Source organism: Aethalodelphis obliquidens, unplaced genomic scaffold (assembly GCF_003676395.1).
Source record: "Aethalodelphis obliquidens isolate GAN/ISIS:26980383/991018 unplaced genomic scaffold, ASM367639v1 scaffold81, whole genome shotgun sequence".
NCBI lineage: Eukaryota > Metazoa > Chordata > Mammalia > Artiodactyla > Delphinidae > Aethalodelphis > Aethalodelphis obliquidens.
In genome coordinates, this window is record NW_020838025.1 from 2,708,696 (window position 1) to 2,727,018 (window position 18,323).

General features: G+C 36.3%; 1 protein-coding gene across 20 annotated transcripts in view; it reads right to left on the reverse strand.

Moving 5' to 3' along the window:
- Window positions 1–18,323, reverse strand: part of MBNL1 (muscleblind like splicing regulator 1) — a 201,911-nt gene that overhangs the window by 97,641 nt on the left and 85,947 nt on the right. For 2 of the 20 annotated variants that reach the window (XM_027092773.1, XM_027092772.1), the window contains exon 2: window positions 14,567–14,685. The exons of 17 other annotated variants lie outside the window; for them this stretch is intronic. In XM_027092773.1, coding sequence (XP_026948574.1) covers window positions 14,567–14,572 — 6 coding nt within the window. In that variant the 5' untranslated portion in view covers window positions 14,573–14,685. Of the gene's footprint in view, window positions 1–10,784; window positions 11,687–14,566; window positions 14,686–18,323 lie in introns of all 20 variants that reach the window. One more of the 20 variants, XM_027092776.1, reaches the window with a different exon arrangement.

Consider the following 18,323-nt stretch of genomic DNA (forward strand, 5'->3'; position numbering starts at 1 on the left):
CTTCCTTTCTCTTCAAATTCCCAGCTCAGTTTATTTCTGCAACCACTCTTTCTGTTCCCATGCTGTAGGAAGGCTCATTATGCTGTCCATAATGTCCCAAGGCTTGTGAAAAGCCTTAACTTTATACTGATATTGAATGTTTCCCCTACCTTTTTCTCCAACGGTTAAAAACCTGCCATGATAGTATCAAGCTCACTGCTTTTTTTTTTTTTTTAATCCTTTATACTTTTGGGTGTTACTGCTGCTGACTAAATGTTTAAAAATACATAGTGCATGGTGTTCCTTTAACACAATTACTGTCAAAGCTAAATAAAAATAGGGGTAGAAAAAACCCTAAATTCTTCTAAACCACTGTAATTTTCTTAATCCATTTCTATTTATCTTATTTAGGAAGTAATTACATGGATGAATGTCTATTTTTAGAACAGTAGGAACTGCCCTTTTGCTTATTTGTGTCTTCTCCTCTACTGATTCCCAAAAGCCGTATAAATGCAGATAGGGTAATTCAACCTGCATAAACAATATCTTACAACCTAAAAGTTCTCATAGTACTGTAATGACTGGCTGTTATCACAAGAGAAAATGAGGAATTTCACCCAATTTCTTTCAATGAATTCTTTATAGTACTTTAAAATAAGTATTGTTTTCTAAAAATAATAAACAGGAAGAAGGTGTTACCACTAAGTTTATCCATTCATTCAACCACTAACTCTTTTTTCACTAACACACTGATTTATTCAATAAATACACGTTGGCTTATCCAGCTCTTTGAGGATATAATATATTTTGATGATATAGCAAATTTTATATTCTCTAGTGTTTGTTAAAAATTCATTTTCTCCTTGAGGGCAGATGCTTGTTTTCTATACCTTAACTCTCACCATTATATTCACCTTCTCTTTTGTAAAATTATTTGGGGCAACAGAAACAAGTCTCAAAACTGCAGAAGAGGGCTTCCCTGGTGGCGCGGTGGCTGAGAGTCCGCCTGCCGATACAGGGGACACGGGTTTGTGCCCCGGTCCGGGAAGATCCCACATGCCGCGGAGCGGCTGGGCCCGTGAGCCATGGCCACTGAGCCTGTGCGTCCAGAGCCTGTGCTCCGCGACGGGAGAGGCCACAACAGAGAGAGGCCCGCGTACAGCCCAAAAAAAAAAAAAAACCTGTAGAAGAAATTTTAAATATGACCTTGACTTTTTCAATGTATGACTTAGCTTTAAGGAAAAGAAGAGTTTGGACTCTTTTTCCTCCCACCTCACAATTCTTCAAAATAGATTAAAATTTGTACTACCAATTGTATTATAAAAACAATAATTATGTTTTCAGTTTTAGTGTTCACAAGAGCAATATACAAGTGCATCATTAGTGGTCATATTTCAGGAAAATATTTACTCCTCACAGTATACTTTTGAACTTGCATTTATATTACTTTTCAGATAAATGAATTATTTCCCAAACAAGATGAAGTCGAGTTTACAAAAGGTGCTGGGCTATGCATCATCCCTATCAGATTTCATGTGGTCCAGGGAGGAAACATGGTGGGTATGCTTCCAAGGACACATGATACACACAAGGTGAAATGGTGATTAAATGGGGACCTGTCACAAGAAACTAAAAAGCCAGTGCTTCGTCCCAGTCTTACATGATTTGTAGTCTTCTTTGTTGTAAAGCTCCTGACTTCCATTAAAAATGCCAAAACCAAAACAAACTTATGGCTGCCAAAGGGGAAGGCGGAGGGGATAAATGGGGAGTATAGGATTAACAGACGCACACTACCATATGTAAAACAGATAATCAACAAGGATTTAATGTATAGCACAGGGAACTATACGCAATATCTCATAGTAACCGATAATGGAGAAGAATTTTTAAAAGAACATAGATATATACACATATAACTGAATCACTTTGCTATAATCTGAAACTAACACAATATTGTAAATCAACTATACTTTAATAAAAGGGAAGAAAGAAAAAAAACACCAAAAACTTACAAACATGAAGTAGAAACTGACCTGATTTCCATAAGGACTGGTATATTTGAGTTACAGGTAGAAAATGGTCTATTGGAAGACTTAAACATGAAATCTAATTTTAAAATAGCTCTGGAATGGAAATTCATAACAAAAATAACTAAAGGATAATTTTAACTCAATTTGAGGTTCTGTTATTAAAAATACAGTGTCAACTGAATTAGTATTTTTTAAATAATTAACTTTATTTTTCAATATGTTACTTTGCAACCCTTGTAAAGATATTTTAAAATAATTTTGGTCGCAAATGAACCTAAAATTAAACTTTCCTCCGAGTTGAGACGTCCTTTTTAAAGAGGTCTATTTCCACGTAGCAACCTTAATATAGCACATTTTAGGTATCCTTTGTTGTATGAAAGTTCATTACATGTTTGCAAATTTGTCAACACGGTCCCAAAACCATAAATACATAAAAGAAAGTACAAGCTCAATCCCTCAACCCTAGACTTTGGAAATACAATATAGATTACTTATTTTTTAAAATTAAAGTGATTGTGTTTAGAGATTCGGTGTAGGGCCTCGGACAGTGTCACCACAACCTTTGTGATAGGTGGGTCATGAGAAGTTTCGAACACAGGGTCAGGAATCACGAAAACGGCTTCTGAAGTCTTTGTTATTTTAATGTTTTTAATTGGAGGTGCTCTGTACTTTCCTCTTGGGCAACCCTGACTTTCTGCTGTAGATGATAATGGTGGCTTTAATTAGCCTAGGCAAACTTGGAAAACAAAACTGCAGGCCTGTATTTTCCTTCCTTCAGAACAGTAATGCAAAGTCTAATAGAAAAACTGAAATGGGAACTGTCCCAGGAAAATGTGGTTATGCTGCAGTACAGCATCCTTCTGAGGGTCATCAGGTTTAGTCCATAAAATACTATCTTGCATTAATCCCTGTAAAATAAACTCTTCTCAGGAGAATGATGGGACAATATGGAGAAAATCAAGAAGAAAGGAAGGGAAACAATGAAAGTTAAAAAAAATAATAAACCTAACCTATTTATGTGAAAGGTATGAATTTTTTTAAATAAGGAAACTGGTCTAAATGGATATTGGTAAAAATTTCTCACTATAAGACACTGAAATGCAGAACTGATGCCGACACATTTGAGGATTGTTCTCTAAGTCCTCCAAAAGGGCACTATTGCCAAGCCCCACCTCCCAATGACATAACTTCAGATTATTTTGAAGTGTAGCTCCCTCCCATCAATCATCCATAAGTTTTCTAAGTTTTGGACCCCACACTACCACATGAATTTGTCCTCTGGCAGCTGACCTCTTGGCTAGAAAACACTCTCGCGGACTCTCAGTTTTACCTTTTTCTCACATTGTCAGTTCCCATCAGCCCTACATCATAAAACAGGAGGCTAGAAACTAGTCACAAAACAGTACAGCAAAATAATAACAACAGCTTATTGAATATCTAGTGTGTGCCAGGCACTGCTCTAAATGGTTTAAATTTATTAATTTATTTAATCCTCAAAACAATCCTACAGTCCCATTATTATCTCCATTATAAAGATGGGATATCTGACGCTCAGAGAGGTCCAATAACTTATCCAAGGAAACTTACTTATCCAAGTAAGTGGTGGAGCTGGGGTTTGAGCCCAAGTTATCTGTTATCTGGCTCCAGAGCCAATGCTCCTAACCTCCAAGCTATACCAGCATAATTGTAATTCTACTTAGAAATGGTGTGAGAGTACCTGCAAATTACGTCTAATAAATTATACATATACATATATATACATACATAGTGGTTTAACTATACAGCTGTCCATCTTAATAAAAACAGTGTTTTTAAAATATTTGTTTGGCTTGTACCATACAGCAAATTTCTTTTTAATTACAAAAGTCTTTAAAAAAACTCATACATCAAAGGCCAACTGCCAGATAGGAAATCAAGAGTGACAATTGGTGACGATTACCAAGCACCATTCACTTTATTTACATTTTCTCTCTTAGCGTTGACACTTCTACATCCAACGGCAAAACTCTCCTCAGGAAGAGATACCACTAATTTTATTTGTACCACTCACTGCCTCTTATGTTATGAAACGGGTAAAACAGAACAGGTTAAATTGCCAAGAACACATCCGGGGCAAAGGTTGGGAGGAGAAAACTGATACTCAGGTATCTAAGTTATTTCATGTGTAAAGGATTTTATGATGAGCTTAACTTTTGTTATTCACTACATACGGTTTCAATAATATCTCAAACTTACTACCTAATTAAAACTCACATGATGAATTGACAAAATAAACTAAAAGCAAGCATCAGGAAATGAAAAACAGAAAAAAAAAAAAAAAGGCACTGCCAGGGTGTTTCCTCATATAAACAGTATGCTACACCCAGATATAATTCAGTGATGCATGGCCATAAAAGCAAAGCAAATGACTGAAGAGAATTACAGAGATAACATCTTGCAATTTGTGTTCTGGTGTAAATCTTTTATGGTATAGGCTAAAGTGTGTGTGTGTGTGTGTGTGTGTGTGTGTGTGTATTGCTATCTCTATGTATACATCTCTGTATATGTCTCTATGTATTCAGAGAGAAACTGGGAAGAGAGGGTGAGTTTACAGACACATTTGAAAATAAAAGCAGGGAAGGACCCTACTTTCCACAAAATAACGTACTTGTGTTAGTGATGATTTTTCCATTTTCGGACTCAATTTTTTGTTTACCTTCACATCAGTGTGTGCTTTCCAAAGCAAAATTTTTTAAAGGTGAAATGACTTCGCTCTTGATTTAAAAGTTTCTTCTTGAGATACCCTGGAAAGTTCCACACTATCTTAATATTATAGAAGTACTACTGCAGCATATGGTCTTTTTCAAATTAAAGAGACACAAATGTTCATGGAAACATTTGATCTGATTTTAACTCTCAGTTGAAGTTTTCTAAACAGCCATCCTTCAGGTGCCAGCACACAACATCCTGGGTGTGAATGCAAGAAGCAAATGTGTCTAGCCTACATGTATCATGCCGAATAACGGGCATACCTGTTTGGTTTACCTAAAAACACCTTTATGGCAACTTAAGTATCAACATAAATTGTTAGGCTTAACGCTAAGCAGAGTTAATTTTCTTTTTAATATGTTTTATGTTTTTAATGCAAACTTTGATTGAAAAATGCTTTCATCTTATTATTTTGGAGAACACACATCAAAAGAGGAGTTAAATTTATAATAAAACCCCAAAGTTTTGCCAACCATCCCCCACAAATATTTCAGCTTTCATAATTACACTCTGACTTCTCACATCATCTGCATAGGCTCTTCATTTTACTCATACATTACGAATTACAATTTTACAATATTACGTATTTAAAACCATATTTTGATAACTTCTTTATGTAAGGGTATATACATTAATGATGTATTTACATCAGATATATTTTTCTTCAAGTCTCTGGCACCAAAATTGAGTTTTTAATGCCAGAAATATCATTTTTAACTGTATGAAAAATGAATGTAAATAGATTCCAGTAGCTTTTAATTCTTGAAATATGTCCTTGCTTGAAAAGTTTTATAAACAGTTTAGAATATTTTATTCCCACATTCATTAATCAGGCTACATTAACAACTTCAATTCTGCTAGGTCACCAAACCTGTCATTACAAAGATTATATACATTCAGCTCCCCGGCCCACCTCTAGGATCTGCTTTAACCCTTCTCTGTCCCTGAGGGAGCCCCAGGACAGCCTAGGCTTTCTGCACTGTAGACTTGCTTTCCAATCCCTTTGGCGACCATGATATCCTTAAATGAGTTCTTCTGTCCCATTTCCAAAACTTCTAGCCTTTTATTTAATTGTCAAACATGCATTGAGTGTCCACTATTTCTGAGACCCTGTGCAAGGCAATGCAAGTAAATACAATAAACATCCCCAACCTCAAGGAGTTGAGAATCTAGTAAAGGAGGCTAGACAGGTTAAGCAGCAAGAATTCAAGAAGTCCCTGTTCTGACTAGTGTTCAAGGCTAACCTCTGATACTCAGCTCAGTCCAAGTTAACTCTCTCTCTCCAGAACTTAACCCCACCTGCTGGTTTGGGTTCTGTTTCAAAAGGGAAAGAATACAAGAATGATAATAGTACCTACCATCTGCTTAACCAGGACCATTCCCACCATCTAGTGACCATGATGCCTGTCACTGACACTGCCCAATTGAGAGAAGTTCACCCACCTTCCTGATGGCAAAACCACCCCAAATTTGGGTCGATTCTGATCTTTCATAACTTTTCCCCACCTTTCTCTACTGGCCTGCTACTGAGGAAAAATAGCTTTGACAGGGAAATCATATCAATTCTTGGAGAATGGAAGATCATTTAATCACCAAGATCCTGTCCATCTCTGATTTTCATAAGCCATGCATCTCATTCTGTGAACATACTATATTTTAAAAGAAATATGTACACCTCAATCAATTATTAATAAAAGTCATTTATTGGAGGAGTTCTTTAATCATTTACTGTCCATAATAACCCAATATAATGGAATAATGATATAATTATTAGCTTTACATATAGGTAAAGAACTGTAGAGCGGTTACGTAACTTGCCTAATATCAAACAGCTTGCAAGAAATGGAGCTAGAATTCCAATTTTTGGAAGCCTTTCTTTTAGAGTTCCCCCTGAACCACTAAACTATGCTACTTTTCCCAGCAGCGTACGTAACATCTTGATTTATTCATCATAAAAGGTATGGTTAGGGATGAGAGAGTGTCGGAGTGCAGAGAAAGCATGAGTTTTTGCTTTGTGGTTACTGTTGTTATTGCTGTTGCTTTGTGGAAAGTGTATATGCGTGTATATGTTCCTGTTTTGTTTAGTTTTCCAGTCAGACAGACTTAGGTCTAAATTCTAGTTGTATGAACTTGAGAAAGTTACATAATAGCATCAACAATTTATTGGCTATTTTCTATATGCTAGCCACTTGGCTAAGTGCTTGGCATACTCTGTCTTGTTAAATTAAATTAAATTAAATCTTCATAAAAAGACAAGGAAATCTTATTCATATTTCAGAGCAAGTGTGACTATGACTGAAAGAGCGTATGTAACGTTTTCAAGGTCAACTAGCCAGTGATGAACATAGACCAGACTGAGTTGGGAGGAGGTTTAGAAGAGAGCGCTTTGATGGCACTGGGTCATGAAAAGAGGCAGCACCGAATTTAGAAACTAACACTCACTACCAGAATTGACAAATAATAGGACCTCTGAGTGTGGACACTGGAGCCATACAACCTGTGTTTGAATCCTTGGATTCAGTTGTGACATCTTGGGCAGGTTATTCAACTTCTCTCAGCCTCAGTTTCCTAACTTGTAAAGGCAAAATAATAACACTACATACCTCCAGGTATTTTTGTGAAGAATAAATGAGATAATTATTGTAATGGCACTGGAGGTAGTAGGTAATCAATAAATTACAATTAACGAAAGAGATATAGCTTAATCTTGAATGATTCTGATGCGATAAACTTTAATTTCCACACAACAAAATGAATAATGAACAGTGTACAACTCCCCTAAAGGATCAAAAATGTTAGTATTGGGGATCATTCCCTAGATCTGTCCCTTCTTTTAGTTGCTCAAACCAAGTGCATCTTTTCTATATGGGTACGTCTAATGAGGCTGTGAACTTTGATTTATTTGTTACAACCATGGAAATATATCATAAAAGGCTCACATTTGACATTTCTCAATGTCGTTTATAAATGTTCTGCTCATAGCCCACCAGTCTGAACAACTCTCATACTCTCCAAGAAGGGACAAGGAATAGATGGGAAACAGGAACCAGTGGGAATTGAGAGGTATGAGTCGTACGAGCTGAGTGATGGTAGAAATACTTAGGGATTGTTACGACTGGGATTAAACAGACCTTATTTTGCGAACTAGCCCAAGACTTCTAAGACCTGCAGTGAATAAGTACTTCATATTTTTTTCTAAAGTTAAGTTTTACAAACTCCCATTCCAAAGCTACTCCAATCCTTAAGTATTTTTCAAATTGAACTTTCTAAAAAGAGAATTCAGAGTTTATATTCTTAGTTTTGTACACATTTTTCTCCTAGGTCCATCTTGGTTAGTGAGCATCTTGGGCAACAAGCAAAGGGACTGGATTACAATTATACCTCCCCAAGAACCACATTAAAGGAGCCTAAGCATGGTCTTATTAAGTGATGATAGCTATATGGTAAAGTCAAGGAGAATTTGGATTTTGAAGTAATAATTCCAAGTCAGACAACCAGAATGCATTTAATTAATGAATATATCAAATAATTTCACACAAATATAATTATTGTATTACAGAGAATGTGCATTCTTTCCACTTTTATGATACCACAAATAAACAGGTATCTTTAAAAATACAAGTTGAGGAATTTTTTAATTTTGGAAACAATGAAAGCCAATTAAAATTTTTGCTTAGAAGCAGAAAATATACTGCCTATACTTGAACAATCTTTTCAACTCTAAGAATTTAAATTTTCAGAAAATTGCCAAATTTACATGATCATAAACTGAAATAAATGGCATGCCAGAAGTTCTATACTTTCATCAAACAAAAATATTTTAATGATCCTTCCAATGTACTTTTCAAAATCCTAATATACTGAAAGCCACACTAAACAAGACAAGAAATAAAAAAGAAATTCTAAAGGCCTCAATCATGCTACATTGTGGAAGTGAGCCCAATGTTTATCAGCCGTGCTCAGAAACTCTTAATACTGAAGAAAATCTCTTCAATTCCTAGAATCCATTCATTGCTCTGCTGACATTGGCAAATTGGCCCCTCAAATGTACTGCAAGTTTAAGAAACAGAATCACATAGAGGCAAATGCACTGGGTTAGAATTCAGTGACTTGGGTTCTGGTCTTGGCTCTGGGCTTAAGAAACTGTGAATTAGTGGTCCTCTGTTTCCTTATCGCCAAAAAAGTCACTCTATTATTTATTCTATTTATTTACTTATTACTATTATTTATTCTATTCAGCTAGCTGCTAAGATCTTCATGGTACCACTATTTTATGATATGTACATTTTCTATATGCCTTAAAAAAGTCATCACTAAACTATCAATATTACTATATTGTGTCCTGCTTATATGAAGTTACTTTCTCCATAGAACATTAAATACAATGCATATCACTAATTGTGCTCCACTAAAAATATTTTTAAAGTAATTTTAAAATTGTAAGGTAATTTTATAAATGGCCATAGTAAGTTCAATCTATCATTCTGTCTTAACAATTAAATCATTTTAAAATTATATATATACAAAATTTTATATATCTGTAACTATATATATATGTATATATATATATTCATTTCTTGTCCCAGAAGAATATAAGAATTCTAGATAAATAAAACAGAGAAAAAGCACTCTACAAGCCAACTTGAGAATAATGCAAACTCCTACCTTGAGACTGTGCCATACATTTTTTAAAACAGTAAACGCATTATAAATGTTAAGAATCAAAGTATTAAAATTTCCCTTTTCTATTTTTACATATGAAATCAATTACTCAATTTGATGTACTAGAAAGACAGCAAAACATTCCATCTACTTATGCTTCGAGGTCTAGAAGGAATAAAACTTGGATATTTGCAAGTGTAAATAAAATACTTTGTTGAACATCTTTTAGTTTTAAAAATAAGCATGCTAAAGTAAGCACTATCAAAGATAAATCTTTGTTTTCGTTTTGTGCAGCTATTAGTCAACATTCTTCTTTTTCATTTTTAAAACCTGTTATATTTTTGGTTATTGAGATGAAAGTGTTTCAACGTGACAGTAAGCTAATAATAGCCTTAATTCCAACCATAGGGAATCAATTAAGAGATTAAGTCCTTATTGAAAAGAAAACAAAGGGAGAAAAAAGAAGACATGAATTGATAGTAAGGCCGCCAAAGATCTCATATTAGAAGAGGTGTGTTAATAACACTTCCGAGAATAATGTCTATGAATGGAGGCTGAGTAAAGAATAAAAGTTATAAATAAATAACAGTTGCCACAAAAGCTATTCATGCTGAAGAGATGATCTGGGTCGTTCACTCCGAGATGCTGCTGTGCTCCCTCCCAGCCCTCACACACACACACCAACACCCCACGTGTTATCTTTCATCCTGGTTTTTACATGCAAATGGAATAAAATTTTTCCCCCAAGAAATAGGGGCAGGGAAATAATCCCCTTTAAAAAAAAAAACAACAAAACCTGAACTTAAATCCTAAAAGAAAAGAGACTGCTATATTTAGAATGCCAAGCAGTATTTTTGACAACGGACAATAACGTATTCTAGCACTACCATGATCTGAGCTGCCTTTCCCATTCCTTCTGAATTAACTATGGACATAGGAATTTGAGTTTGAAGAATTTGAGGATATAATCATTTCATGTTTGTTTCTGGTTTTAAACATGAATGGAGAGGTAAATAAAATACAGGCATTTGGAAAGATAAATAATTTCTAATTTATTTTTAACTGTTTCAATTCTCAGCAAGATTCTTCTGACAAGATACACAAAGCCAAAAGGTGCTTCATGAATTCCACTTCAAAGAACGGAAAAAATATTTTTAAAAATCTATTCAATGCCAAGTTTAATCTAAATAAAATCAAAGAGAAATGCGATTATCACACCAAATTCCTAAAAGAAGTATTTTGTTTTGGCTCCATCATCAGATACAGAGTTGCCCAAGGATACTCTAGCTATGGAGTCTACGTTAAATTAATGGCTGTAGGTTTTTTAGCTTCTAAAACAGCTTCCTAGAGAAATCAGTACCTTACCTTCACATATCTTCTGGAGAGGTTTCTTGGTGCTTTGAAAACTCCTGAGGTCTATGTCAAACGGCCATTCTGTTGCTCCCAGGGTCTTAGGGGCTTGGAGAGATCCCAACACCTGCTGCTACCACTGAGCGTCGAGGCTAGGAAAGCTTCAGGGTTTTGACAGCAGGATCACTGAGCCACAGCCAAAGCTTGGGAAGCCTTAACAACTGAAAGCAAGTGTAGAGGGCAACGTGGTACCCAGCACGCACAGGGCGCTCAATCGTAGCAGCAGGGGGAGGAATGTTCCCGCCCTCACGAGGGTTTAGAGGCAGCCACCAGGGAACCCAAGGGTCTGTCAAAGGACAGAGCCAAGGAAGTGGAGACATGACCACACAGCACGAGACCCTAAGAGGACAAGGGAACGGGAACAACTAGCAGAGAGCTCAAGTAGCACTTGAAAAGAATCATCAAAATTCCCCGACAGGACACAAGAAGCAATGGCAAAATGCAACAAAATACATGGAGGTAGGCCATTCTAGCATCCCACAGACAGCCAAAAACACAGTTGAGGGGGGATATGGAGCTCTAGTTCTAGAAAGAAAAGTAAGGAAGACATATTATAGTATGCCTACTAGATGTGAGGTTAAAAATCTAATAAGTGGCATCAAATTCCTAAGTCCCATCACTATAATATTTACATTAAGATAAGGGAATTTGCAAATATAAAAAGTCACAGAGTGAGGATCCACAAGGCAACGGAGGTTAAAAGGCAAAGTTGTCCATTATGGGAGGAGAAAATGAAAAGACAGAGAGAAGGTTAAACGCAGTTGATTTTTAAATGGAGAAATCATTAAAATGGCTTTTTAAATACAACATATGTTTTATCAAATACATCACTTTCTATTACGATCAGATGAGGGAGACTGAAGGAATTCATGAGGTAAGAAAAGAATATGAAGAAGAAAAGGAAATGGACAAAGTGTTCAGAGACGAGTAGAGGAACAGATGGAAAAAAGAAAAGAAAAAAAAAGGAGGAAGAAAGAAAAATGAGATTAACTTATTAGGTTTTAATGCATTGTCAGATAACTACTCACTAAGATTCTCCTAAATCTGGGCTTCACGAGGTTCTATTTTCCATGGAGATGCTTATAGCTTGTTAACCACTATTCGCAGCTCTTCAACTTCTCACAAACCCTCAGGAACTTATCTTGAGGAGCCAGCTGAATATTAAGTAGTAAACAGCTACAAGAGACAGACCCTAAGACAATTCTGCTTTAATGAGCTGGGTAAACTCAAGCCAGGGACCAAATATAAACTCTGACAGAACTTTAATCATCCCTAATATGAATCAAAATTAAAATGACCAGGCTCATTTAGGAACTGTCACTTTTTCAAGCCTAGAAGCAAATTAACCACGCATAGTATTTTATATTGTTTTAGAGTTAAATGAAAAGAAACTTTACTGCCTAATGGCCATTCTGTGTGCGTAATTCTTGATTTCAGGTATTTACTTAACGTATATTAAGTTCAGGTTAACTAGAACAGTAATAATAATCTATTTTACTTGGTGTCAAATAACTCAAATAACAAGTGTTGGGAAAGGTTGACTTCCATCCCTCACCTCATATACATGTGGTTATGTTATGTTGTATATATTACGTTAATAATCTATACAATAAAAGCAGCTCTTGCTTGGGCAAACATACTTATGTCCAGAAAGTCGCTATGAGCCAGATTTTTTTTTTTTTTTTTTGCGGTACGCAGGCCTCTCACTGTTGTGGCCTCTCCCGCTGCGGAGCACAGGCTCCGGACGCGCAGGCTCAGCGGCCATGGCTCACGGGCCCAGCCGCTCCGCGGCATGTGGGATCTTCCCGGACCGGGGCACAAACCCGTGTCCCCTGCATCGGCAGGCGGACTCTCAACCACTGCGCCACCAGGGAAGCCCTGGGTCAGATATCTTTATAAAATGAAATAATCCTTAAACTACAAAATAGTAAGTACTGCCCAGGCAGCTAGTATTTTAAATTTGAGAGAATTGAGATTTTATAAGAGGATGAGGAATCTAAATTTCCCTTTAAAAATACTTCTACTGTATAAACAGTGCCTAAGTGTAGATGTTGGTTTGAACTAAAACTTAATTTTTTAAAACACAATCATGTCGATAGGATAGGTTTGCATAACGAAAGATGGAGTCCCTATGGTAGAAACTAAATGGAAGCTGAGCTTTCTTTTTAGTGTAATAAGTCTGACTTTAAATAATACATTAAAAAATCAATTACAGTTTGTTTTCTGACCTCTGTTCTCAAGCCCACTCATGAAAATCAGTTTCAACAATGTAAACAACAAAAACTAAAACATACAAACAAAAAAATGTGGAAGAGAAGATAAGAGACTGAATTAATGTTGCCGCTTGAAATGGTAGAGTCCATTCAATTATAAAGCTCTTCAGACAGAATGGTATGTCAGGATTGTCAGTGAAAATAGAAAAATCAGTACTAGCTTTTTAAAAATAAACATTACATTGCTACTAAAGTATCTTCCTAAAGTAATGAGATAATCTAAATCAGTGTTTCTCTGTTGTTAAGCATCACAAAGGGAGAAATTTTTGACAAAGGTGCTTACAACTGTATCCCTGCACCTAGTTAACCTTAACCTGGCAACATAGTAGGGGCTCAGTACATATTTACTGGCTGAACAGTGGTGCCACATGTGGAAAGGCACTTCTCAAAAGCATGGGGGTGGGAGGGGCGGGTTATAGTCAAATAGAGTTCTTAAAAATTAAAGTTAAACAGGGGTCTTCCTACACGGCTTGTCAGAACCTTTATTATGCTCCTGAAAATTTCTAAACTTGATTGTCAACATTTTTCATGGAATACCTATTAATCATAGATTAATTATTCTAGAAAAACTTGGTCTATACCTCTATGGAAAACTTGATATTTCTGCATCTTCTAATCTTTTAATGAAAGACACAGGTGAACTATAAATTGGCACATATTCATGTTATAAATTATAAGGTGGAAGAGATATCTATGTATTTCAAATCTCATAGTAGGCTTATCACAAATGGCTGCGGCTTTGGGATAAGGAAATTTTAGAGGAGAATATTTTGGAGGGAGAAAAATTGAGAGAGCTCATTCAAATTATTCGTTTCACCAATGAAGAAACTTGCTCAAGGAAACTATTATACATTGTGTTGGCAGATAGATACATTAGCAATGAAGTTTCTTTATTGCTAATGTCAAAGATTCATCCTGTGCAACTATCTGACTAATATAAACCATACCTTACTAATTTGCTCACATAATTATCTTGAAAAGAATATTCCTGGCAAGAATTTGTGTATTAAATAATCTCTTAATTTAAAATTCTATACTCTATTGTGCTGAAAAAAAAAGAGGGGCTCATTTACAATCGAAAGGGAAAATAACTGCTTTCATATACTAGAAAGTTATTATTTTTTTTAATCACTGGGGGTCAAATGAAAAACAAGAATGAAGATTAAATACTGCCTGAGAAATTACATGGGAAACTATACTCCATATACTGAGATAGCTAGCAAACTTCAGGATTAGTATCTTCAAGTAGTAAAGCTGGAAATAAATATGTTTATTTATGGAACATACACAGGATCACAGATCAGGTCACCAGTGTTAAAACTATGATTCCTTTCTAAAACAATGTTCTGATATTCAGATTATCAGATGCCATTTTCCCATGGACGCCACCTCAATCCTTGACAGAGCGAACCTGCCCAAAAGGTATCTTAGTAAACTGGCTCCCCAGTTGCCTTATTCACTCACCAGCATCCATTAGCCAACTCCATGCTTTATCTTCAATAGATAAGATACGGCTTCTTCTTGCCATGGTGCCATGAAAAGGATCCAGAAGGTTCCCTTAAACCACATTTCCTGAGTGACTGCTGCAGCACCAAGAGTAAAGGATATGCCAGGTCAGCCACTTTTCCTTCCCAGCAATATTAGCAGCAGCAGCAGCAGCAGAAGCTGGAGCAGACCGTTGAGACCCAACTCCTTGCAGGATGCTAGCCAAAGCACTCTTGTATACTCTACACCTAGACAGAGTTTGCCCGTATGTTTGCACCTTCCCCACAGTGTGTCAAAACAGGTGTTTTCCTGTGATCATGCTTTAAGTCTGCTCCCCAAACAAGGTGATAAATATACTGTTACTATGAAATTCTAAGTTTCTAATTCTATGGAAAACACATTCTTAAAGATTTACTTTATCATAAGGCAGCCTTGATGAATCCTTTTTAAATTTTCATTCACCTTTCCCACTCCTAAGAAGCAGGTAGACTGCCCTAAAATTTCCTGTTAATGAAAACACGGATGTTACCATATGAAACAAATGCCATCATGCAATTTTGGTCATTTCTTGCATAATATTCTATCTGCCTTCCTGGCACAGAATCACGTTTCACAAATGCTAATGTTTTCATAATCTTTACAACACTCCCAACAGATGGCGAAATATCAGGTCTCATGAACTTTATTTTACAGAAGCAACGTCTTTTCTGCCTCTATCTTTCACTCCCTTTTTGATGTTATTGATGAGTTGCTTTTCTTCCCAGTGGTGTTCAACTTAATGAGTGGCTAGAATATGGCTGGACAAAGAGAAGGTAACATCGCTAACAAAGCATTTACTTTACCTAGCCGATTCATCCAAAGCTCAAATCCTACAGGTTAAAAAAAGCATCTACAGATTTTTTTAAAAAATCGAAACAGTCCAACAAAGGATAAGTGAAAACCAGATTATTATTTTCTTAACAATTAGAAAATAATTATAAACTCCAAGGCATGTGTTCTCTGCACAGTAGAAAATAACAATTCTCATTAGCAAAACTGAAACCCTACATACACAGATTCTGAGTATACCATGTTGCTCGTGTATTAATACTTCATGTGTTCACTTCAACATCAAAATAAAAATCAGAACAGTAGTTAACACATATCACATACTCAAGTAACGCCAGGCACTCAGTACTTTACATGTGTTATCCCGTTTAATCTTCACAGCAACTGCAGATCAGGTATTATTACGGCCCCACTTTGCAAATGAGAAAACTGAGGCTCAGTCAAGTTATGTCACAAGTTTAAGGTCACAGGGCTCGAAAGTGATTTGAACCCAGGTTGTACAGTTCCAGACCTGGAGCTCTTAAACATCTTGTTAAAACTGCAGCATCAGTTCTGGTTTTCATTTATTTCTGTACTGCAAGTTTACCTAAACAGCTAATATGTATACAGTACTTATTGTGTGCCCTAAAATTCCGTAAGTCCTTTGCATGTATTAATTTCTTCAAGATTCAAAACAAGCCAGTGAGGTAAATACACTCCTATTTAGTGGGGTAAGAATGTTAAGGAAGTCGCCAAAGCTCATTGGACTACTAAGCAGCAAATGTAAACTTTGGATCCAGGGAATGCAGCTCCTGAAATTGTGGTTTTGTGGTTTTGTGCCTACGCCTACCCTCTACTGCCTCCTGAAAGCTGACTGCATGTTAGATGAAAGGGGATAAGAAATGTCAGGTCTGGCCAGAACCCTGGTGGAAGGAGGATGTGCTATCCCGTCTCTTTTCAAAAACATATGTATAAAGTACATGAGCTTATACAAGACACAATTCTATCATTTTCCTTCATGATGCTTACTAACTTAAGGAATTAGCAAATATTTTATGTGATTCTCAGATTTTAAAAAGTCAAGGACAAATGCGGCTTTCACATTTTATTCCAATATATCATATCTTCAGAGGCACTAACAGGACAGTAACATTATTATCATCACAGTGTCAGTCATTCTGTTTTGGGGAATTACCATTGCTGACGGTCATATTTATATTTTATTCCCATCATTGGCAAATAAATGTAATTGTGTGCAGGGCCAAGACAATAATTGTGAGCTTAGAGGAAGCTTCAGAAATCCAACGTTCATCCCTTGAGATGATGGCTGCAATCAACCTTGGGCCAAGACACCTGCTTGAATATTCAGCAGCTGAAACGACCTTCTTTGAATTAGCTCTTAAGGACACAAAGCCATCTGGGGAATGTCAGACAACTCAAATCAAGCACCTAGGGTCCCAGGTGTAAGTCTGAAAAACCAATGAAGAATACTGAGACCAAGCTATTTCTTTAATTTGGCAGCAAAGCCTAACTCTCAGGATGAATTCTGGCCAGCTTTAGCTTTTTTGGCTTTAACCTGACATAAATTACCGTAAGAATCCATGAAAAGTTCAGAGAGAAAATACACTTATGGTAAAGGTGTCTACCCTCCGTCAGAATTTAGCCACCGGCTGTAAGAAGTGCAGCCATTTGGCGACATTTAGCAGAGAGAAATTTACATACCCATGTGGCATAGCTTGAGGTGATGCATTGGAGTCTATTTACTCTCAATTATTTTTACAATCAAAAGTTTCCACAGAAGGAAGATGACAACTCTTTACCCCATTTCTAGACAACTACCTTCTCTGTAGAATTCCTTGGGAAGTGGTATTACATACTGTACCCACATAAGCTTGATTTACTCTTTGGCTGACACCAAGATTTAAATTTATCTCAGTGCCCAATGTTAACACTGAATTAACATAAAAGCTATTCAAAAATTTTTCAAAATCACATTCTGGAATTTTTTGGGTGAGAAAAAAAATAATAATTCCATAGGCTTTTACATAAGGCAGAGCATAACAAATGATTTTATGACCTTGGCACGACTAAGTGATAGACTAGGAAGATCATGACTCGTTTATGGAGTTGTCCAAATTTTATATGAGCATATATATGTATATATTCATTGTTTGACTTGTCTATTGAAGTTACAGTTCTTACTTCTTGCTGTTAATGACGCTGTAATTAAAAACACAGAAATATGATTCTGATTTTTCTTTTTTTTCTTTCAGTACGCGGGCCTCTCACTGTTGTGGCCTCTCCCGTTGCGGAGCAAGGCTCCGGACGCACAGGCTCAGCAGCCATGGCTCACGGGCCCAGCAGCTCCGCGGCATGTGGGATCTTCCCGGACTGGGGCATGAACCCATGTCCCCTGCATCGGCAGGCAGACTCTCAACCACTACGCCACCAGGGAAGCCCTGATTCTGATCATTTTAACACACTACTTTTAGAAAGATATCAGTCAATAGACATTATATTTGTATATGAATAAATTAACTGCTTCTTATCCATCAACTCCTACTGGGTCTACTCTCTTTTATTTAATTCCTTGAACTTGGCTTTATCTGCAAAGAAATATGTTAATAAGCATCAACTCTAGCCTGTTCACAGATCAGAACAGGAGGAGTTGCAGTGAGCTTCCCAGCTTCTTCTGGAAACTAAACAATGCACCAACTGTAACCAATCCTTAACTAAGTCGGCTAGATATGAACTGGTGACCTAAAAGTGAAAAGCTTTAATTGTGCATTACAAATTTCTGAGTCATTTTGTCCTCACAACTTTATGCTTTAAATAAACCTAAATGCTGGCTAAAGAAAATCTACAAGTATGACTTAGTGTTTCCAAACCAGGAAAAGGAAGGACTTTCAGTGTTTGAGATAAGGTTTGT